The sequence below is a fragment of the Vanacampus margaritifer genome, chromosome 2 (assembly GCF_051991255.1).
Source record: "Vanacampus margaritifer isolate UIUO_Vmar chromosome 2, RoL_Vmar_1.0, whole genome shotgun sequence".
NCBI classification, from domain to species: Eukaryota; Metazoa; Chordata; class Actinopteri; order Syngnathiformes; family Syngnathidae; genus Vanacampus; species Vanacampus margaritifer.
This window is the reverse complement of record NC_135433.1, coordinates 34,479,737-34,503,561: the sequence shown is the minus strand read 5'-3', so window position 1 is coordinate 34,503,561 and position 23,825 is coordinate 34,479,737. Positions and strand designations below refer to the sequence as shown.

General features: G+C 39.0%; 1 protein-coding gene across 1 annotated transcript in view; it reads right to left on the bottom strand.

Moving 5' to 3' along the window:
- Positions 1–1,908: 1,908 nt before the first annotated feature.
- LOC144045007 (pinopsin-like) overlaps positions 1,909–23,825 on the bottom strand; it is a 71,389-nt gene continuing 49,472 nt past the window's right edge. The window contains exons 3-4 of the mRNA XM_077559775.1: positions 18,734–18,967; positions 1,909–3,784 (exon numbers count right to left, since the gene is read on the bottom strand). Of these exons, the coding sequence (XP_077415901.1) occupies positions 3,497–3,784; positions 18,734–18,967 (522 nt within the window). The 3' untranslated portion in view covers positions 1,909–3,496. The remainder of the gene's footprint in view (positions 3,785–18,733; positions 18,968–23,825) is intronic.

The window sequence follows — 23,825 nt, the reverse complement described above, 5'->3', positions numbered from 1 at the left end:
GGTGCCGACCTCCAACTTCTGAAGGAGCTTCCTCGAGACCGCCGGACGGAAGAGCCATGCACCCCTGTTGCGCCCACAAGGATCACGCTGTTAAATGCGCGTTCATTGACAAACAAAACGTTTATTTTTAGGGAGGTTTTCCTTTTCAACAACTTGGATTCCCTCTGCCTGACGGAGACCTGCACTGTCGCTGGTGAATCCAGTGCTATGATTGAATTACTACCGCCTGGCTGTGCTTACTTGGACGCTCCGAGGACGTCGGACCAAGGTGAAGGAATGGCGACTGTTAAAAAAAACAAAAAAACTAATTTAAATGTAAACGATGTCTATTTACCACATCGATCACAGCTTTGAAGCCACCTTCTTTGAAGTCGGCCAAACTGTCACTGTGCTGTGCTCTGTCATTTACGGACCTTCAAAATACATTAAAGACTTTTTAAACGACTTTGCAAATCTTCTTGCCGAAATAATGCTTAAATATGACCATATCCTCTTTATCGGGGACTTTAATATTCACGTGTGCTGTCCTGAAAAACCATAAAGTTGAGTTGAGTACTGTTTATTCGCGTTGTCACTTGCTCTTCTGCCCCGTGCGCTGATTCGCTCGCTAGCTAACAGCCAATCACAGTGATCAAATGCCCCCGACGCCGATTCAGCATGTCGAATTTGCTGGAAACGCCCGCCCGACGTATTACAACTAGACCCGACTTCACGGCAGTAATTTATACACTGATAAGACGGTGCATGCCGTCGGCCCAACGCTGTCTGACTCCCAACGTCGGATTGGTCAATCCAGGCCTTAAGGGACGAACAGAACAGGGATTTGCCAGTCGGGTCGGCTCAGCGTCTACCATTATGTGTCAATAATATGTAACGTTTATTGGGTTTATTGGCCGGTTGCAACTTTTGCAACCTCATCAAAGACAAAGGGACTTCTTTCTTTGTCATGGAACACACCAAAGTGGGGATTGGTTGACCAAGAGACTGTCTCAGCTCCACAGACAGACAGCCCCCACCTATCTGTGGAACTCAGGAGACTGACTGACTGAAAAGAAAAACCTTTCTAAAAATCTGACTGAGCTTCTTATTTTGCAACACAACAATGAATTATGAAATTTGCCATTCTGAAATGTTGACCCTATTAAGTATTGTGAAGGTGTTTTATTTGTGTGGCATTTTCTCCACTTAACTTTTCATTTGTGCACGTGCTTAACAGTTATAAGCTCCAAGTTACATTTGTTGATGCGTCCGACTGTTCGTGTTTGTATTGATTAAATCTTGACCTTGGAATCTTGTCAAAAATGGGATCAAAAATGCAACCTGATGAATCTTTGCAAAATTCCCTCCAAGCTTTCAATGTCCCAAATGTTTGACAGCCTCATTCGTTCTCTTTTAACCTTATACAAGATATCATTCATTTCACTAAACCGTGTACAGTGCTTTTTTTCTTTGAATCCCAGTTTAGCTGTTTTACCGTGCACATTATTTTCCCAATTGTGTTTTATTTTCTCAATAGTTTAATATATTGTGCTGATCACACTTGTATTCAATAGCTTTCTTAAATTGGTAAAGTCATTCTTATAAGCAACTGTGGTGGATGACAATTATTTGCAACTGTTAAAATATTGTTGTGTCGTTTAATAATCATTCAATAATTATATATGAATAGTTTTAGTGTGTTCCATAAACTAAAGATGAACATGAAGGGCCACTTTATCAAATTTAAATGTTTCTGTATGTGCCCCTTGAAAGAAACACCCCTAACTCATGCAATACCTATAATGTACCATTTTCTTATCTTTGACTCTCTTTACTATACAGTACTCCGTAACTCTTAATATTTTGTATATTTTAAGACAAAACATTGCATTTCGCTGTAGATAAAAACCTTTATTAAGACATCGCCTCTCAAAAAAATATCAAAATTTCTTTAGCTTTGGTATCAACCTATGTACCATACATGATGTATACAAGATCTTCATAGCCCATAAATACAGGGTGAAAAAAATCTACACAACATATCTGTTTTGTTCAGTAATGAAATAAACCACAACACTGAAAGCTTAAACATTCACTGGCAACACAATACTGGTGCTCTGCTTTTCAAAACTCACAGCTATCTTTGCACTGCAAGACAAGAAAAAGGTCAAAATAGTTTAACCGGATGCAGACAAGCACATGACAAACAATATATACAAAACAAAACCATTTTAGCAACAACATATTCTTTTCAGGTGAATACTTTGTTGTGCTCTGGAAAGAAGTATGCAATTTATGACATGATTCTAATAGTTCCAAATAGTCACAGATTGTTGTAAACATATTTTCGGGAGGCATGTTGAACTCGCCCATGTGCCCTTGAGCAAGACACTGTACTGCCAACGCTTTCGGTTTATAAAGAAGGGACCCTGAGCACTGGGTTTAACCAGAAATATTTGATTTCATATGTATAAACTATTCATGCAGAAACATCAAATTGCGAACAATGTTAAGATCATTCCAAGGGGATTGTTCATTTTGGTAACCTTTTAGGGAGGCAGGGGAGGCAAGGAAGTCTTTTATATTAAAAGTGGGATTTTAATTGTATTCATCCAAACACGGATGCGATCGCCAGGTGCACATGCACACCGTAGAGGGAACAATACGGTATCTCTCTAACATGCAATTTAAGCTCACGCTTCCTTTCTAATGCCGCGTACATGGCAGCATTGCCAATTAGGAGAACTTCAATATATTTTAAAGTAAAAAGTGATAAATTAAACACAACGTTGGAAAAGAGAATGACTTGAAATCCATTCCCATTACATTCTTCATTGTCTAGGGTTTTATTCTTTGCCTTTTCTCTGTAAGATATATTGTTGGTAGACAATAGGGATGTAACGATAACGGCAATACTGTGATATTGCGATATTAAAACTGCCACAATATATCGTCGTCATGTCCCGATATTAAAAGCAGCACATCTGTTAAGAAAGTCGGCTTGAACTCCATTTGTGCAGTTTTTAGCACTCTCTAAAGTTTTTTTTCTTTGGGGTGGGGTATGAGGGTGATAATATCGTATCGTGATGTTTGGATATCGTTACATCCCTAGTACACAATACCAAAAAAATAGACAGCACGTCTCTTTCTTCCATTCACTTCTCAATAGTTTTTAACATATTCACAAACCGTTGAGATAATTATACACTCCAAAAGTATATTTTTTGCCCCTTTTTTGAATGTTCAAGTCATACTGAAAGAGTTGACTGCAACACAGACTGCCATTTTCGGCTCAGTTCCTGCCAGTTCTGCTCGTAATAAGTCCAAGGCTTCCCTCCAGAGCTCCTCTGTATGGTCTACAGCAACCTGGACACAGCTGATGCAACATCTGCATTCTATTGGTCGGAATGGCTCATTGCAGTTGTACCAAACTCAGCAACAACACCATTCATTATTTAATGCCTTCAAGCCTGGAGACGTAGCAGCTTTATGCTGATGTCAAGGTCATAGCCAGCATTCATCCATCAAAGTGGGCCACTAGTGATACAACCACACGTTGGTTGATGTCTGAAGAAGGGGCTCTGGTGGCATCAAGGGTCGGTTCCAGGGTACGGTCCAGTTGTGGCACCGTGGCAGCTGGCTGACCCAGTGAGGCCACCATGAACAAAAAATCATTGGTACGACGAGGACCAGTCAATGCGCCTGCAGCCCTCATCGGCTTGGTGGCGACTTTTGATGAGCTCCTCACACTGGAGCCTCGCCGAGGAGCCTCGCAGTGTAGCAGTGCTTGGAAGCATCTGTAAAACTAAGACATGCAACAGATCAAAAAATGGATTCATGCACAAAAGACAGGATCATGTTTTGCAAGTAAAGTTTTGTTCCTGCAGCTGATTGAAAGTTTGCCATGTAATTTCTCGCATCGCTCTATAGTGAGCTTTTAAGGTAATTAGACATAATTATGATTGATTAAACTCTCTCTGTCTCCCTCCTTCCTGCTTCTCTCAACATGATCCTGTTATTAGGGTTATTGTGGCAAACCTTCTTACATGAGAAAAAAAGAATAGTCTCAGGGACATAATTTATTGGTAAAGTTTCCAAATGATATTAAACATTCTACTAATTAGATTCTCATTCACCATTATTGCATTCTCAATTGGCTAAATGATTAATTTGTTCATTTGCCGTAGCGAGTTGCGGGTGAGAGAGCACAGAGAACAGGAGAACATAATTACATTTGTCTTTCCTTCTAAAAATAACCGTTTATGTTAATCATTTCCATAGTGACCATTTTCTTCTTTGTGAGTCTGCTGAATGACAGACCGTTTGGTTATACCTGAATTTTTGGAATACAAATATTAACGGTGAAAGATTTGAATCCTGTAATGTAAGACATTTTTTTAAACAATGCATATTTGGTCCGTTTTACGTAATGTCAGTGAATCAGTTTTAAGCTTATTATTCTTCTGGTTATTTTGCAGAGGAATAGTGAGGACTACAGCTCTTTTAATTCATTCTTCGTTGCACACTTGGATGGTGATATGATGGTTAAGTTTATTTATTTATTTAATTACTGTATGTCAGTTTGCATTTGCAATTTACTTGCACTCCACTGAGTGACATTGTACTTGCAAAAACAGCAAATCTAATGATGCCTTAAGACATATGCACAGTGCATGAGGGGAAAATTTGTCATTATTCACACTGTAGTTGTTTTATTCCATACTGAACATTTCCACTCCATATAACCAGGGCTTGCAGGTGACACCAATCAAAGTATTGTGGAAAGCGAAGAGCAGACTTCTCGTCTCTTGGATACAGAGAGAAGGCAGGGATCTGTGTAAGTCATCTGTCAAAGTATAATAAATAGTGAATGACCCCTTGATAGATTATTCAATCCATGAAAGACATGTGGAAGTTTCAGCATTCTGATTTCATGCAGATCTTCCCGTTTTACACCAACTGCTACACAACCCAATTCCCCCGGTGTCACGCAGCTCAAAGTCCAGGTATCCAGTTGGGCTGATGGACAGATAGGTAGATTCTGAATAATTGAGTACCCCAGCAGCAGTTTGACAGCATAAGAATTCATTCAGGATGCTTGGAATTCCAGGCATTTCCAAACATGTCCATCCACAGAGTGTACATTTAAGGTTGGCAACACACACGCTGGTTCCAAGTTCACCTTTAAACGAGGAATCTGAAACACTCTTGAGAAAACGTAGTATACTTAGTATACGCAATGAGTTTCATGTATACTTATAGTCTACTACATTTTGTCATCAGTGCGAAAAGTGGAGAAAGTCGTTCACAGCCTGTTCAGAAAAGCAGAAAGACACACGGGAAAGACGGGAAACAAGTCGACACGGCAATGCATAAATGAACACAAAATACTGGACTGAGAGATAATTGGTCAAAAATTATTATTAACATTCTAGAAAATACAATTCCAAAGGGCCAGCAAACACATTTGATATGGAAGCCGTTATTGTTAAACCCATTGGAATACTGAAATGAAAGTGTCCTACACAAGTCTTGTTTAAAAAGATTCATGAATCGTTGACACACTGCTTTTCACTTAATGTGGGTAATATTTGAGTGAACGTCAAATAAATTAATTATTTTCACTCTAGGGTCCTTAAAGTTACAATCCAAAGAAAAATGTAAAAGGTATACATGTATCACAACAATTTTTAGTTTGCCATTGGCAATAGCTGGTGGACTGCAAGACATACAGGAACATCCATCCATCCATTTTCTTAACCGCTTATTCCTCACTAGGGTCGTGAGGGAACATAATGAAGCAAATACATTTTCATGATCATCTATATTCTTTCATCCAACTTTGTAGTTTTCATTTCAAATGTTGAAGGTGAGTGTGCTGGAAACAAACAAAAAAAACAAAAACCTCAAAAAGTTGATATTAAAAATCGCATGAAACCGTAAAAATATTTGGTGTGATGAATGAGTGATAGAATGCGGCTGAAGTCGTTCTTGGATCAATAGAAATGTGGAAATAAAAAGAAATAAAGACAACAGTAAATCGATAGAAAGTACCCAAGAGCTGCAGAATCTATTACATAAATAGTTTGACAAGAAGATTTTGACACAATAGAGGTCTAGAGAGATCTTCTGCAGTGCACTTTATTTAACCCAAATATAATCACCGTCATCATTAGGGCATTGGACATTTACATTAATTTACTCTTTTTTTTTCTAGGCATGGATGACGAGTACCGATACTAGGTATCGGTATCATGCCGACCAAACCTTATTTCAAGGTATCGGTACTCGTGACGGAGACCAATACCAGTTAAGGCTTACTCTTGTGACTGTTTTACGATTAGGAACTAGAAATTAGAAATTAAAACAATAGAAAATTGCCATTAATTTCATGTAATTTGAAGGGAAAATGCTACAATGAGATATACATGTCTTTCCTTAAATGTTTTTATTTATTTAATTGTATTTATGTAAAGTACTAGTTGTATCGGTACTTGGCATCGGTGACTACTCGGCAGTTGAGTGCTCGTGCTTGTATCAGTCTCTGAAAAAAAGTGGTATCAAACATTCCTAATGTTTACATAAAATTTTGTGTGATATTAAAAAAATATACAAAGTAATTAGCTGTAATATAAAAGCTGACAATGTGACTGCGTCAAAAGTTCTTGTCCAGATAAGGGTGAACAAAAGCCTTTTCAATTAAATAAAACTGAAACATAATTTCTAGAAGAAAATCAATCAATAGAAAACATCAGCAGGCACATTTTGTCCTTTGACCTTCATCACTGCATCGACAATAACTGAAGTTACACTGCATTGAATTTATGGAATATTTTTTAGCATTCAGGTCAATGTAAGTATTACAAATAATGGCTGGACGGTTTATAGTTGATACCAACCACCAAACTTGGCTGAGTCCTTTGACTTGACTCCGAACTTGTCAAATATTTGCTGGATGTGAGAGAAATGCCTGCGGACATGCCAAAAACTATATTTCTATAAGCTATACATACCTTGTCTGTCTGTCAAAAACCTGCAGCTCATCTAAGAATGGAGGCAAGCAACATTTCTCCTTAGCCGTCCCAATACGCTGACAGGGCTCAGTCGACCAAGAAATGGAATAGGTTGGAGTATGCCAACACACGCATGCACGCACAACAAAAGGCTGTAAGGTCAAGCAAACCGGGAAGACGGGCATGGAAACATAAATCATGGCAGGGAAAAAGCGGGCTGCACTGACAAGGTACTTCGGGGAGAAGAGGTCAGAGGCGTCTCTGAGAGGATGATTTCAGAATGATCACAATGGTTTGGGACAGTGCTCGCCGATATCTGCGCTGATGCTCAGATATCCTTTCACACTTTGAGGATGTGTCTGCTTTTTACGTTGGCGATATCTTGCGATGTGATTGTGCTCCAGTAATAGAGACATTTTTTTGTGAGAGAACATACACTTTATATTGTAGTTTGCTACAACAAAATAAGTAAATACAACACTCACATTATATAAATCCTAAATGTTTTACATTTTATCAATGGCACTATAACCATTATTTATTATTAATTCAAATTATTTCACATTTGAAGTTTTTCTTAAACCTAGAAGAAGTACGCAGCTTTAACACATCAAGTCCATTCCACAATTTTACACACATCTGTATTTTAGGTTGGTCCTCACTTTACATGTTTTATACATGAATAAATCCCTTAATAAATGAGTTTCCTTCTCTAAAAGAAATTAAAGGTGCAATGAGCAGTTTAAAAAGGTAATATTAAGGTAATATTAATATTATGCTCTACCATTGCCCAAATGTGCCCTGACTTTTTTTACTCTGACTGCACCTATCAGCTTGTTTCTTGCCTTCAGTGTGGTGTTTGGGGCGAACACACCACAGTTTGTTGGGTGAGGGAGGGGTGGAGTGGCACCATGCACGAGTTTAACACAGAGGCTGCAGTTACACTTTAGGACAAAGGTGGCAGTCACGAGTAAAAAGTGACCAACTCCACAATAATGTTTTAAAAGAAATTAAAAACATTTTGAATATCAACGGGTAGGCTATTGTTTACTGCACGAAAAAATATTTCAAGTTTTCAAATTCACAATATTCAAGCAATTTAAAATACAAGATCCTATAAATAATTGATTAATTGATTCTCTGTAGCCAACCTTATTTATTTAATCACTTTTTTCTGTAATTTATTAATTGAGTCGATTAATTGATTAATTGATTGAATATTTGTTTTTATATACATTTCCACAAACTTCAGAACAATATGACATGAGGCAAAACAATAAAAGAGTACAATATATGAAGGCCTTTCTTATGTAGGAAATAATTTACTTGATAAACAACAGCCACTGATTTAGCTACATTAATGCCCCGTCCACACGAAAGCCCGTTTCAATGTATCCGCACACGTTTCTTACCGTTTGGGCAGTTTGTCCACATGGCGGCGACGTTTTAGAGCTTGAAACCAATCACTTTTGGAACCGGGCTCCATAGTCGAAAGATTTCAAAACGTGCCTCGTACGTTCCAATGTAGACACCATATGCGGGATACTCCTCCAATTTGATGACGTATGCTCCAATTCAGGCATGACTGCTAACGAACTGCCAGTCTGTCAACAATGGCGGATAGCCGCGTCGTAGTCATTTTGCGCAACCTCCTTAGCTTTTACAGCAACATAATCTGTATATACTACTGGATAGCCGATAGCCCATAAGTGCCCGTGCAAGCCGTTGAAGCGACAGGGCGGCCATACTTACTCCTCCCATCTATCGAGCAGACTACTGTATAAACGAGATGTATACGTACAGATTAGACATGTACAGATATATATATATATATATATATCTGTACATGTCTAATCTTATCTTCCGTTAATGGACTATATGCCACGAAGGAGGCGGGACTTCTGACTTCCGGGTTTTCACGCATCAGCTTTGTTTCCATTTCTGGTTTGCGACGTGTGGGCCCGTGCCCCAGTACTTGCGCTTCCGCCTTTGTGCACCTCGGTTGCACGTTCCCGTCGACGGGTGCGAGGCTGCGAGTGTGTAGTGTCTGTCTCAGTGTCCCAAGCATTTCGAGAAACGTTTTTCCTGGGAGGAGTAATATGGCGGCCTCGCAGCTTCAAAAGTCTTGGCCTATTAGCTATTCAGATCAGTGGTTCATCTTCTTCGCTGATTCTTCTTCTATGCTTTCCGTTAACTCCCTGTGGCTGCGCTACAGCGCCACCCCAGACTTGGCAAATACATTAAAGCCGTTAAATGTCCTCGGCGTCTACTTTTGGACACACACATGTCTTGAAACTTTTCTGTGTACAAGATTCTTTTGAGGAACAAAGCCGACTTCTTTGCTTCTGTGTGAACAGGGCCAAAGTTTAGTGTACTCTGTCAGTGGCTTCCAATAGCTTATGATCAATTATTACTCCCAGAAGCTTTGTTTCAGTGACTTGTTCAATTTTAATCAATACCATTTAAATGATGTTTTATATCACAATCGAGCTGCATACAATCTAACGCCATTAATTTTGTTTCATCACAGCATCAGTTTTGTTTCAGACTAGAAACCTAAAGTTTTATTTATGTACACGGTTGTATGAAAGCTGGCTTTGCAAATATTTGTTGGGGGATGTCATATTCCAAAGAATGTGCACTAATTCTTTGTGGCAAAATGCAGGATTCCAAACTCTCCAATAGCTTCACAGTTATTTAAACGCTAACAGTCACTTGAATGCTGTTAAAAGAATCTAAATGAAGTCATTCCATGCTCGGATGCTTTGTTTATGGGCATTACTATGATAATTAGATGACTTCATTTGCTTCCATAAACTGTGATATTGAGAAGCTTAGCGGAACTGAAAAAGTGAATATATACGATCTGAGCAATCCAACTTGCAAACAACATCTGATTACATCCCTTCCCTATTCTCTGGATGCAATCGGTGTAGTGTGTATTACATGTTGTTGTACGCAACCATCATGCGGTCAAATTTCAGAAGCATCCGATTTCCGTAATACCAATTGCAGTTGAGTTTTATGTTTCATACCAGAAAAGCTGCTTGCCTTAAATGACAATATGTTCCTCTGTTTACTTCCTGGACAGCTCAGGAGGAGGATGTGAATGTCTTAATATGCAGCGCATTGATGGCCCTGAAGATGAACAGTTCAGCCAATTTTTCCTGGAACTAAATCATTAAATAAATCATCATTCATTTAGTGTGAATCTTGCAATGATTCCGATCTATGAGCATCAGAAGCGTAAGAATGTTTGGCCTATAATATTGCCTCTATTGTTAGCTGTGTTCATTATTATTATTGTGAAGACTCACCTCCCAGGCGCACGCCATAATCCTCCCTCTGCACATTCGCAGATACATCAGAATAAATCTAAAGAATATATTGTGAGTACTGTACATGGTGTCTTGAGTTTACTACAGAGCTCCATTCCTGCGGCAGTGATGTAACATGAATTTGTTCTTAGGTGCAAGCCTCTCTGAACCTATTGCTGATGCAAAAGTACGATCATAATTACAATTAATATTTGTGTGAAAAACACTTCTAGGCCATACATTTTTTTCATGTATATTTGGGCAAATATAACACATCTTGTGACAACATATTTTTCTTATTCTGTGCAAACTACTCGAAACTCGTTCATAACCCTGAGACACTGTAGACCAGGGGTGTCAAACTCATATCAGCTCAGTGACCACGGAGGTAAATATATTACATGGGCCAGACCGGTACAATCATGGTATAACTTAAAAACAACTGGTGTCAGTTATACACAGATTTTCGCTATTAGCAGGCCATCTTTAAGTAGCGGGACACAACTTTAAATATATTGTTCCAAAAAATAACATGAATGCAAATGGAACATGGCAACGCTTTGCCCGTTTGAGTGTTATATCTACCTGTTTTGCATATACATGTATATTGTTCCCAGAATGCATTGTGTGGTGCAATTAATGAAGTTATGGGACGTTATCCGTGTCATATGTGTTTGTGTTACCAGTAGCTGAATGTGTGTCATATTCAGCACTAGGGATGCACCGAAATGAAAATTTTGGCCCGAAAGCCGGAAACCGAAATGCCCCCAAAAAATTATGCGATTTTTTTATTTCATTGCATTTATCTTAATTAATTAAAAGTATAACATTATTATAAAATATTTATTTAGCACTGGCATTTTAACAAAGCAGAATATAAATTGAAATGTGCCCACACCGCAGACATGTTGGCTAATTGTACATTACACACCAAACGAGGGTTGAGCATTTTCTGGTGGTGCGATTGCACTTTATAGTCAGTGTAGTTCGCACAGGCAGGCACGGATGCGTGTGGCGGGACATGGTGCGGCACACTTAAAATCGGCACATTCACATATTCACCAACGTTTAAAAATAAATAAATACATTTGTTGGCACCAGCTAATCGGCTTCGGGAACAGACTGCAAAGTCACGTCCTGTACAGGTCTGCCGTCACCCGGAGATAGCAGTAAGTGTTTCCGTGTTTAAAACGGTTGATAGCAATAGTGCTAGCATTAGCTAAAGTATTTTGCACATCCACCGAAAAAGTGGAAGCATTCGGGTGGCTCTTATAAAAAAAAAAAAGGGAAGGCGCTGCGAGAGAAAGAGTGGCTCACCTGTACTGCAGTACACGGCAGTTCTGTCTTTTTTCAACCCGCTTAAATGTTGTATACCAAGCGACGCCCCTCTCCTGCGCAATGACCCCGGGAGCTGCAGCGACCGACCGGTACAAAGTCACACGGTGAAAAGCCAACGAGAACCGAGGCGGACACTCACCCCCGCGTTCGTTCTATAAATCAAACAGACGCTTGCTTGCAGCGGTTTTTTGCTTGCGTCACCGTAACCTATTTCGGCCATATTCTTCCAGCTTTCATTTTTAAATTTTCGGTGGGCGAATATTCGGTGCATCACTATTCATGTTTGATTTATGTTTGTCTATGTTTTTATTCTTTATTTTTTTCAACAAACCGTAATTTTAGGATGTGTGCAAAATAGTGACATCCAGGTCAATTCCACGTATAAGTTGCTTTGCTCACCTGAGGAATGCTTGTGAAATTACGAATTTATGTTTTGATTTTGGCTGTCTGATTAATTAGTCTAACATTGCTCAATTTTGACTTCACAAGATCATCTCGTGGGCCGGATTAAACTTCTTTGCGGGCCTGATCCGGCCTGCGGGCCGTATGTTTGACACCCCTGCTGTAGTCCATTTCCTTTCCTGCTCCCACAGTGAAGTGTTTTAAGTCTTGTCTTAAGACCCACTTTTATTTCTTGGCTTTTAGTTCAGAGCGTGAATTGTGTGGTCCTCGGGGTCTTTTCGTGTTTATTTATTTTATTTTATTTGCTTTTATTTGCTTTTGTATTTTATTTATTGTATTTTAATGACAGTTTTTTATTTTTATTGTTTGTTTTACTAGATTTATGTGTATGGTAGTGTGCGGATCTCAAAGTGGATTGGATTGGCTCATAAAACAATAATAATGCATCGGATTTATGTAGCGCTTTTCTGGACACTCAAAGACACTTTACAATGAAATGGACACATTATTCATGCACTCACACATTCACACTGTGGTGGCAGTAAGCTACTTAAGTAACCACAGTTCCCCTGGGGCAGGCTGATGGAAGCGAGGCTGCCAGTGTGCGCCTACGGCCCCTCCGACCACCACCACCAAACATTCGCATCTTCCATACATCAGTGTGAGTAGCACTGGAGGCAATTTGTGTGAAGTGCCTTGCCCAAGGACACAACAACACATGACTTGGGGAGTGGGGATCGATCAGCTGACCTTCTGGTTACTGAACGACCGTCTCTACACCCCACATCTCTAGGACCCTCAAATGTCATTATTGTTTTTAAGTTGTTTCTTTTCACAATTGTATGGCAATTAAGCTTGTTTAAATTGTTTTCCAATTGCAACTAAAACAACACTTTGAAGCAAGAATATTTTTTTTGGAGAAAATAGCTTTCTAAATTCTAACAAATTAAGGAATACGGGATTATGTTTAACCTTCTAGAAGTTCCACTATTCATCATGTCCATCTGATGAGAAAAATACTATACTAGTGAAATGTGACCCACGATTAATTTCCATTTGAATTCAGAAAGTAGAGAAAAACTGGAAAAACAATCATTCCCCCCCAAAAAAAGTAATGCTTGCAATATTTTTAGCATCAGCTAATCTACCTGTGTACCCTGTGTAATGACAAATATTTGTTCTAGAAATAAGTTTTTAATCAGCAGGTTAAGAATGAAAGTCAAGAATGAAAAACATGAGTGCAAATGATATGCCCTTGTTTTTCCTGTTGTAGGACATGTTTCAGCAACTCATCAGGCCTGCCAACATGTCACTCATAATGAGGAAATTCCAATCAATAAAATGAAAATATATTGAAATCCTAAGAGCTTTTCAAGTATAGTTTCAATATTTATGATGCTTTTGTTGCACTGATGGAGGCATATGGAATTAGGCCTCGACAGAAAACAACGGAGGAGGCTTGGCTTAATTGGAGCCTTTTATGATCCCTCCTTGAGTTGAATTGTGCACCTCTTCATTATTGCAGAGTGTTTGAGCGTGTTGACAAATAAGAATAGGAAGAAGCATGTTGCTTTTTTGGTATTCAAAATGTTCTTTTCCATCTGAATGAGGCTGCTTCATGTGTGCGAGTCAGAAAGAAGGTCTCAGAAAGGGAAGACAACTTCAAATGCTGCTCTAATAACCTCAAGATTGTTCCAAATTGTCAGGCCGGATGTGCCGCTGCACAGTGGGCTGTGACGGTATGCAAGACGTTACAGATGGGCAGATCGTTAATTAGGCATCAGTAATGTTTCATCTGGACGTTATTCGCTCCAGTGGTTTCTGTCTCCTCAACTTTGCCTGGAACTGACTGTCACATCACCTCGAAGGACATACAAGACAAAAAAAAATGTCCGTTGACAGGAATCAAAAAGCGCACTGAGTGAAAACAAACCACAGTCCACAGTGTGAATTAATGTTCCTGGTAGCCTCTTTGGCTCTGTTGACTGTGGGCGCCACTGATGGATGATGGGAGAAACGCACGCCAGCTGTTCCTTGTATCTGTACAGCATTTTTAGTCTTCAACTCGCCTCAACTCACAGTTTCCATAGTAACGGGCTGGGAGGAATTGAAGACTGAAAATGACATACAGGACATCGGAGTGTTCCCGTCAGAATGTCACAAGTGGGTTTGTGTTTTTTGTTGTTGTTCCTGTTAGGTCATCTATTTGTGGCTGAGCTGATGTTTTATTTGGACATGTGTTTGGGGATTGGAAACAAGACAAAATTGCTTGTCGTTAGATCTGTAACATTTCACATTGCAAAAAAAAATATATAAGTTAGGACATATCAATGAAGAAATGTTTACCATAAAGAACAAGTTTACATGCCGTAATACCGCAACGCCTTAGCTTGATTTGATATAATGCAGTATTGCATTCCCTCGAATCATCATTCACAATCATAAACCCAAAGAACATCTTCTAGATGCTATCGTTGATTATGCAACGTGATGTAATTTAGATTTAAAAGGAACCCGACTGTCATGACAAGTTTGCTCTATATTATTTATTTGGTTGTTACCAACATAACTATGAGATTCAATTTTCAAAAATAATTTCCAGTGTAATACATTTTGTAAAAACTTAATTTGGACGTATGCCACCATTGTTATTTACGTCGCAACGTATTCAGTGCGTAGTGACGTAGAATGACGGCTGGCTCTCTGCCGAGCAATGTGAAACGCGTATAATGTGTTAATAATAATTAAGTTAATTTTATCCGCCATTTTTAACTTGAGTCTCAGTTTTAGTCCAGTTTGAATTATCCTTATTAGTTTTTATCATACTTAGTCAACCTCATCCCATTTTATAAATCTAGTATTATAGTCTTTATTTCAATCCAACAAAACATAATTTTATTTGTCTAGTTTATATTATATAAACCTAAACAGAAAGCAAGTTAAGCCTCGTAGCGTTCCTAAAGAAACAACATGCGATCGGGAGAGTCAAACTCCCCCACGCCATTCTCTCACCAGACCCGTTCAAGAGTTTTGATCATCCCTTTAGGAATGCTCCGGAGGCTTACCTTGCTTTCTTTATACTAGTGTTAATTTCGTCAACGGAAACTAAACAAAATAAATTCGTCAACACTTTATATATTATATTTTATGTTCTAGTAACAAAATCTGTCAACGTTTTAGCCTAGGGCAGTCATTTAACCCCTGTAGTTTTTTGTCAGAAGATTATGTTGAACATTTCGGATTTAAACCTATTTCACATAAAATGTTCTCTCATCTTTTTATGAAAAATAGCTTCACACCCAATTACAGTATACCAATAAGTGGCTACTATGGCTCCATGCTACTAGCTAGTAAGTTAGCCAGCATTAGTTAGCGGTTGGATTGATATTATTGCTGTTATTGTTACGTTATAACTATAATTTACTTATTTCTTTTAACCTTTCACCGTGAATACACCTCCTGTCTGTCCCATGTATTTGTGCATGTTGCAGATTTGAAAAGCGGTGTGTCACTGAGTTAAATGACATATTGACAGCTTAGCAGAGACAAGATTTTACAAAATCAAATGTTTCATCTCATTTTTGTTTATGAACTAGAATGTCCATAGATTTTAGTCCAGTTTTTATTAAGTGAAGTACATTTTAGTCTTGTCTTCATTAGTCGACGAAAATGCATACTGATTTAGTCTCAGTTATTAATTATTAATGAGAGTTTTTGTCTAATTTAGTCTAGTTTTAGTCCGGAGAAAAATATGTGTTGACAAATTTATTTTGTTTAGTTTCCGTTGACGAACTTAACACCAGTATAAAGAAAGCAAGGTAAGCCTCCGTAGCGTTCCTAAAGGGACTATCAAAACTCTTGAATGGGTCTGGTGAATGATGAGAGCATGGCGTGGGGGAGTTTGACTCCCCCATTCACATGTTGTTTCTTTAGGAACGCTTCGAGGCTTAACTTGCTTTCTTTATAGGTTTTTCACTACGTCTACACACTACGCACGTAGATAACAATGGCGACGTAGGTCCAGACAAAGTTTCTACAAAATGTATTAAACTTGAAATGATTTTTGAAAAATGAATCTCACAGTTATGTTAGTAACAACCAAATAAATGATATAGAACAAACTTATCAGTCGGGGTTCCTTTTAAACCAGTTCAACTGTATATAATCTGTAACTAAATACCTGGCAACTACCACTTAAGAAGACCTCAATGTAGTATAACCGCTTACACTATATTCAAGCATTCATTTCTGGTAGTAGCATGTCATTCGGAGCGCCTGGTGAGAATGTTGACAAACAAAAGATTTACTTCCCTCCGACAGGGTACCTCCTGTGCTTCAATATCAGATGTTGAGAGTGGCTCTATTTAATACACTTGGAGTGTCTGCATTGGACACCAAGGGATGAGAATGTCCTGGAAATGTAAGCCTTGGTTAAAGCCTCCAGACTTATTCACGACACAATACCTGACCTCAAAGCAAATCCTTTTGCGGCAAAAGTGCAACAGTACTCTGACATGTTTGGCAATTTTGCTCATTAAAGCTGATTTATATTCACCAAAGACTTTCAATAGACTCAACTAATACAGTATTCATAAAATGAGAGAATATTTTTCAGACTGTGGAATGGAATCAATAGCAAAAAGATATACGAGAGTGACGTGACTTTAATTGAAAGACAATGCTAACCCAAGCTGTTAATACACACAATAGTTTAGAACGAGATAGTGTTGAGCATGATAATCACCAAATGTCTACTAGAAGAGTGGCAGATAACACGTCTGATAGACTGATTTCACTTCCCATCCATAGCTGCTTATTTTTGCTTTGCTCCTGTCTCCTGCTTCTTTGGCCCTCCAGCCAAAAATAAAAGTAGGAATGCATTGTTCAATAGTTTAGTACGTGATGGTCCTAAAAAGTTTCCCTTGTCTGCTAGACTCGTGACTGTAGTGCTCGTGCAGAAGAATGTATGAACAACAACAAAAAGGCCCCCAAAAAACATTTATTATTAGTGATGCTCCGATTGATCGGCTTCTGATCGTGATTTGGCAATTTCCGCAGAAAAAGTACGTGACTGGCAAATGTCAATCAATGCCTTTCATTGACAATCACAAAAAACAATCACCCGCAGCTCGTAGTTTGTACCTGCAGCCAACTGGAGACCGGCCTGAGTGCAGTCTTGCGTCCCCTCCCTGTATCCAAATGGACTAATCTGCTGCTACAGTATGTACAGTAAGTGTGCTATACATGGCAGCTCACGAGAAAGCACCAGACTGAGAGTAATAAACACAGCCCAGAAGATCACAGGTCACTGTCTGGTCAGCTTAGAGACATTTTCTAGATCTCTCTACCTCAGCAAAAGTAGACAACTCCCACCCCAGGAACCACCTGTTTGCTGCCCTCTCAGAGCTCACAAAGGCTGCACAGACTCTAAGGGTCAGATGCTTACCCAGAGCCAAAAGCACACATCATTCAACACTCTACACACAACTGTACTCTTAACACTTTATCCCAAACAAAAGTCTAATATTATTATAACAAATGTAATATTATCATCATGTTTAAGTGTTGCCACCTCACCTTATTGTATTTTGTTTTATTTATATTTTTTGTCACTGTTTTCCTCTTCTGTTTGTTACACTAAGAAGTGACATTCCAATTTTGTTGTGTACTACAATCACAATAAAGACTATTCTATTCTATTCTATAAATGAGCAGAGCACAACTTTCCCAGGTAATCTGAATGAGTCAATTAAAAAAACATTTTTTTTAATCCAATGTTTTTTTTTTCTTATGTCATCAATCACACTGTCTTCAGTGGACATAGTCAAAGGTTAATTGACACCCACTGAGAGTGTTCCCTCTGGTTTAGATGTGCCACCTGCTGTGTGTAATTGATTAGAATTTCATAAAAGTAGCCTCAGTTATTGTTTATTTTTAGAATGTGTGCCACTTTGAGACAGACAGTTTATTTTGCCCTCTGTTAAGTGACAAAGTATTATATATTTTTTATTCCATCCATTCAACCATTATCTGAAATTTACAATCCAATGGAATCCTTAAAGTGGAAGTCAACCCCCACCCCCCCCCCCCCCCAAAAAAAAATTCTTGACAATAATATGTTTTATGCAGCCTCAGTAGTCTAAATACAGCATTCTGGTTAATATTGCGTTAGGGGAGGTAAGCAGTAAAATCCAACAGTTTTTACCAATATTAGAAGGCGGCCATTTTGCCACTTGCTGTCGAAAATTAAAATTATATCACAGTTGCTCAGATCTAAGGTAACAACCAATCACGGCTCAACTTAAGAAAACAGGTGAGCTGTGATTGGTCGTTGCCTGAGCAACTGTGATGTCATCTTCAGTCGACAGCTAGTGGTAAAATGGCCGCCAACTGAGATTGATAAAAACGACAGGATTTTGCTTCATAATATATATATATATATATGTATTCCACAAATTTAATATTAATCAGAATGTCATGTTTAGACTAGTGTGGTCACATATAACATATTATTGTCAACAAAGGTTGGTTGGTTGATGGTTGACTTCTCCTTTAAAGTGGAATTCCCTCATATGCGGCTAAAGGTTTTAACATATCTTGTGAGGCCCTAGCTCGGCCAACTATAATCTGGTTGGACCCAGACCACATATTAAACGAATTAATTAGATGACAGACCTCCCTTACCTGTTTATTCATGAAGACGTATATCACGGGGTTAATGACTGTGCTCGTCTTTGCCAGGACTGAAGGTATGATGCTGGCTTCAGGCGTGATGAGGCCGGGCGGTCCGAAAGTGGCCAGCAGCGCCATGATGCCGTAAGGCAGCCAGCACATAAGGTAGCACATCACCATGACCACCACCATGAACAAGACTCGCTGCTCCCGTTTCCTGCTCATCGACGCGTTGATCCCACTCACCTGGAGACAGCAAGGTGGGGAAGGGGGAGAGGCTTTAGAGCAGGGGTGTTTATAGACCCCCTGAATCTCCCAGGATAGAAACACCACCACAACAACAACAAAAAAAAAAACAGGACGCATCAATAATTGAGATGACATTGCCAAACAAATAACTACTACTCCCACAATTTTTCTTGTCATCCCATAATCCTGAAGTGTCTGGAGTGTTTTCCAATTGTATTGTTGACATGGGACCCACAGCAACCCTTACCAAAAAGAGGTTTATTTAAGTATGCTTGAAGTATACTCCAAATTAGGAGAGTATACATCCAGTTTGCTTTTCTTGTACTTATTGGAAGTATACTGCACCAAGTAAATGTTAAGTGTACTTGTAAGTATACTAAAACATAAACAAAAAGTTTACATAGTATATACTTAGAAGGCACTCCCTTATTATCAAATTAAAAATTATAGGTTACATTTATTTATAATGGAGGTTAAGGTTGCCACCTTTAGTACCACTGATTCTGGTTCGATCCCAGTCAATTCATTATTGGGCCTTTTGCTGTAAACTGTTCCACAAAGGGTTAGGGTTAGGGTTACTTAATTAATAGTGTACTTAATAGTGTACTTCTGGGGTGTCAAACTCATATTAGCTCAGGGGCTGCGTGGGGGAAAATATATTACCAAATGGGCCGGATCGGTAAAATAATGGTATATAACTTAAAAACAATTGCTGTCAATTATACGCAGATTTTCGCTATTTGTGGGCCAGCCCTAAATTACGGAACTCAACTGTAATCATATTGTTCCAAAAAATAACATGAATGCAAATGAACGCGGCAACACTTTTCCTATATGAGTTCTGGATGTGTTAAATCTACCTGTTTCATATATATATATATATATATATATATATTGTTCCCAGAATGCATTGCATGGTGCAGTTAATAAAGTTGTAAGGACATTAATCCTTGTCATATGTATTTGTGTTACCAGTAATTGAATATATGTCGTATTTAACACGTTTATGTCAGTCTATGATTTAATTTTTAATTGTTTTTTTAAACAAACTGTAACTTTAAGATGTGTGTAAAATAATGACATCCAGGACAATTATATGTACAAGTTGAATTGCTCATCTGAGGACTGATTTGATTGTAGCCGGTTGATTAATTGGTGCGTCTTTACAATTTTTATTTTTCTTTACCAAATCGTCTCACGATCCGGATTAAGTTGCGGGCCTAATCTGGCCCACGGGCCGTATGTTTGACACACCTGGTGTACTTAAATATACTAGAAAGTATGCTTAAATATCCTTATTATTAATATACTTCATAATATACATAAGTATACTTTTAAGTGTACTAAAATGTTCCAATTTAGTCCCAAGGAGTTTACTTAAAGTTTACTTTTGGTATAAGAATAAGTACACTCAAAAAATAAACGTAGGTATACTTAAGTATACTCTATATTATGTACCTAAAGTACCGTATACTACTTTTTGGTAAGGGAAGCCACCAGCTAGCAACAACTAGTAGGGAGCCCTCTGCAGGGGGTTTCCGACTTATCAATACAGTCAGTGTCTAAAGCACTGCCCTTATTTTGCCATTGATGTGGGCCAATGAGATCCGAAAGTCACGCGACTATTTCTCTGAACACGCCACCCATGGCAGGAAAGTAGCGGCGCCGCGTTAATGGACTACAATGACGAGGAGGGATAAAGCTAGGTTTATCCATCATCGTTCCGCCAAAGAGCCCCTGACACTCACTTTGATGAAAAGGAAAAGGACAAGGTTACATGCGCGAGGTGGACAACCCGGCGACGCTGCTACATGGAATTACTAACAAGTCCGCCAACAATAACGACCATATTGGTCAATTTACCGTGCACCAAAATACGACCAAGTGTTAGGTTACAGGTTAGGATGACGCTTTCAGTGAGGTTGTACAGTATACGATACGTCTTTACATGGGACACTAATGGTTGAGGTTAGTAAAAGGCACAGTGAGGTTGTAGACCGCTAGGAAACACTAAGAAAACATGTAGACAACTCTAAAACAAACAAACACTGGCCAAATAGCTCAGTCAGATAAACACTCATCTTTGGACCAGACGGGTTGAAATCTCGCTTTTGGATTTTTGTGCTATTTAACATGGCCAATAGAGGTCGCTAAACTAAAATAAGCAGCATTTGGTCGTAATTTGGCACCTTTTCAAGACGACCTATGTAGTCGTATTTATTGGAGGATTGTCTCGGAATTACCCCCTCTCTTGTGCTTTCAAATCTGATCATACAAAAGCTTTACAAGTTTGTACAATCCAGATTTATTTCCCCTTTGTGTCTGGTCAAAATGTCATCGAAGTTAGCAGTTTCACGCACGTCTTCGCAGTGTTATTTAGGTACGTTAGCAACTTAGCATCTGCTAATTCGGCTGCCGCCATTTGCCATCAAAAAGTCCTTATGGTGTTGGTCAGTTAAGTCAACTGTGTAATATCTATTAAACATTAACAGCACAAACGAACGAAACAGATTATTTCCCACCACATTTTGCGTGTGGTACAGGCAAGTTAGCATCCGCTGATTCAGCCACCATGTACAAAGTGCCGATCACGTTGTTTGCCTTCATTTAATAACGATACAATCGAGCTCCATCTACACGATTCAGTAATGATATGTAGTGATGAGGAGGATCCCAAATCCTCTGTCTTGTTGTTCACCCTTTTTATGGCTGCTGTGATCCATTGGCTCCGCATCGATTCCTCTTTTGGTAGCCTGGATAATGTCCGATCCTTTTTTTGCCTCTTCTTGTTATGGCAGCTCGTCCAGTTTAAGGTGGCCACTTCCATAAGGTCAAAAAGGAGGACATATTTCAAAAAATTAATAAGTGTTCCCTCGCTATAACGCAGTTCACTTTTCACGGCCTCGCTGTTTCGCAGATTTTTTTGGGGTGCAATTTTGCATGCATATTTTATTTTATTTTTTTACAGTTAAGTGCCTATTTAAAAAAATATGAAGGTTTGAACATTTTGAATGTTTAAACAAAAGAGAAATGTGAGAAAATGTAAATACCTCGATGAGAAAAGTGTATAAACTGTGTGGTGAGGGGTTTTAGAGCCTTAAAATATAAGCTCTAACTACTTTGTGGATTTCATTTATTGCGAGTATTTTTTGGAACCTAACTCCAGCGGAAAACGAGGGAACACTGTATATGAGACCTGCGGTGTATTTTCATCAACAATAAAGTTTTGCATGGTTTATAGATCATGTTTGTGCACTAAATGGTAAAAAAATATCAATATCAAACTTCTTTTTGACAATTTATTTTATTTACAATACCATGTCTTTAACCCATTAAGCGCGGGAGCGCAGGACCGCGCTTCACCCGTTGAAGCTAAAGCGCTCCAGCACTCTTCTCCCTTTAAAGCCGCGAGAGCGGATAAGTTATTTGGTTTTGTTTTGGTCTCTTAACCGATTAAATTCAGCAGAATATGCACTAGAGGGTGACGTGGACCTCGTAGCATGTCCTGGAATTTTATTCAAGCATTTATGGTTGACGCAGATTCGCAGGAGTTATGAAATAAATGACACGATTGACGACAGCATGGGAGGAATTCGAATCAGTGTAACGAGTCGACAGTGACATACTGTTAAGAAATATGTCTTGTAACGGAATGGACGAATTGATCCCCCAAGGTTATTACAACTGCGCTCCAGTGTTGAAGGTAAATATAGGCCTATATGGAGTTGATGCGACATTTGTTTGTTGATTTAAAAAAAAATATTGAAGGTTTATAATAATAAACTTATGTTTGTGTGTCTGCCACAGGTGTAAGCTCTGAAATGTTTTGGGAATTATGTTTCTATCAGATATCAATTATTTTTTTTAATATTGTTGAGTTTCCAGGAAAACTTCAGGTTTTTGGGGGTGACCATAGGTTTTAGAGGCATGTTTTTGCCATGCGGTTTGTCCTGCGCAGACCAGTTGTGACAAACAGGGTTGGGACTGATGTTGGGTCACATAAAATTAACCACAGCTCATTTTCTTTAAAGGTGGTGTCTTTAGTTTTGTCCATTTGTGTTTGTAAACAACCAATTCAAAACTGACTCCTCCCATGACTCTTCTCGTCAACATTGCGCCTGCCTTCAGCAACACGCCCCCCGCTCTGTGATTGACTGGAGAGGGTAAACATAGACTTTTCCGCCCACAAAAGTCCTTCTCATGGCAAAACACAACAAAATGGCAAAATACAGGCTGGGGTGGTGGTGGATGATGACAAAATCCCCATCACACATTAACAGAAGCCCAGAGGTGTTAATTGAGAAGAATTACATGTGTATACATCCAGTGTTTAAAAAGTGTTTATTTCTGAGTAAAAACTAAAGACCTGACCGGAAGGTCAGCAAAAGGCGGACAAACCAGCGTCCGGCCTAGGGTTGCGCAGGACGCCGGACTCATCACTGAAAAGTAGGACTGTCCGGCCTAAATCCGGATGTCTGGCCACCCTAGTCCAGCTGTCAATGTTGACAGCTGGCAATCATTGTTAATGCGCGGCGTTTGATATTTACTCAAAGTGGCAGACACGTTATATATGCTGCCAAAATGGCTGCGTTAACGGCCATTTTGGGACGTGTGACGTCAACGTCCAGATCTCTATTGCCAGGGTTGACTGCACTAACGAGGCCTCACTGGTTAAGCGGAGATGAGTTGGAGCGAGAGGTTTTTCATGAGCTCATGACCTCTCATGATGGCAATATTATCAGACCTTATAGGCTCTAGAGAAGTGAGATGTTAGGAGGGACTAAAGTAAGGAATAAGAGGATCAGGAAGTGCAACAACAGAAATAACTTCATGAGTGAGGTGAGAGGTAGAGACA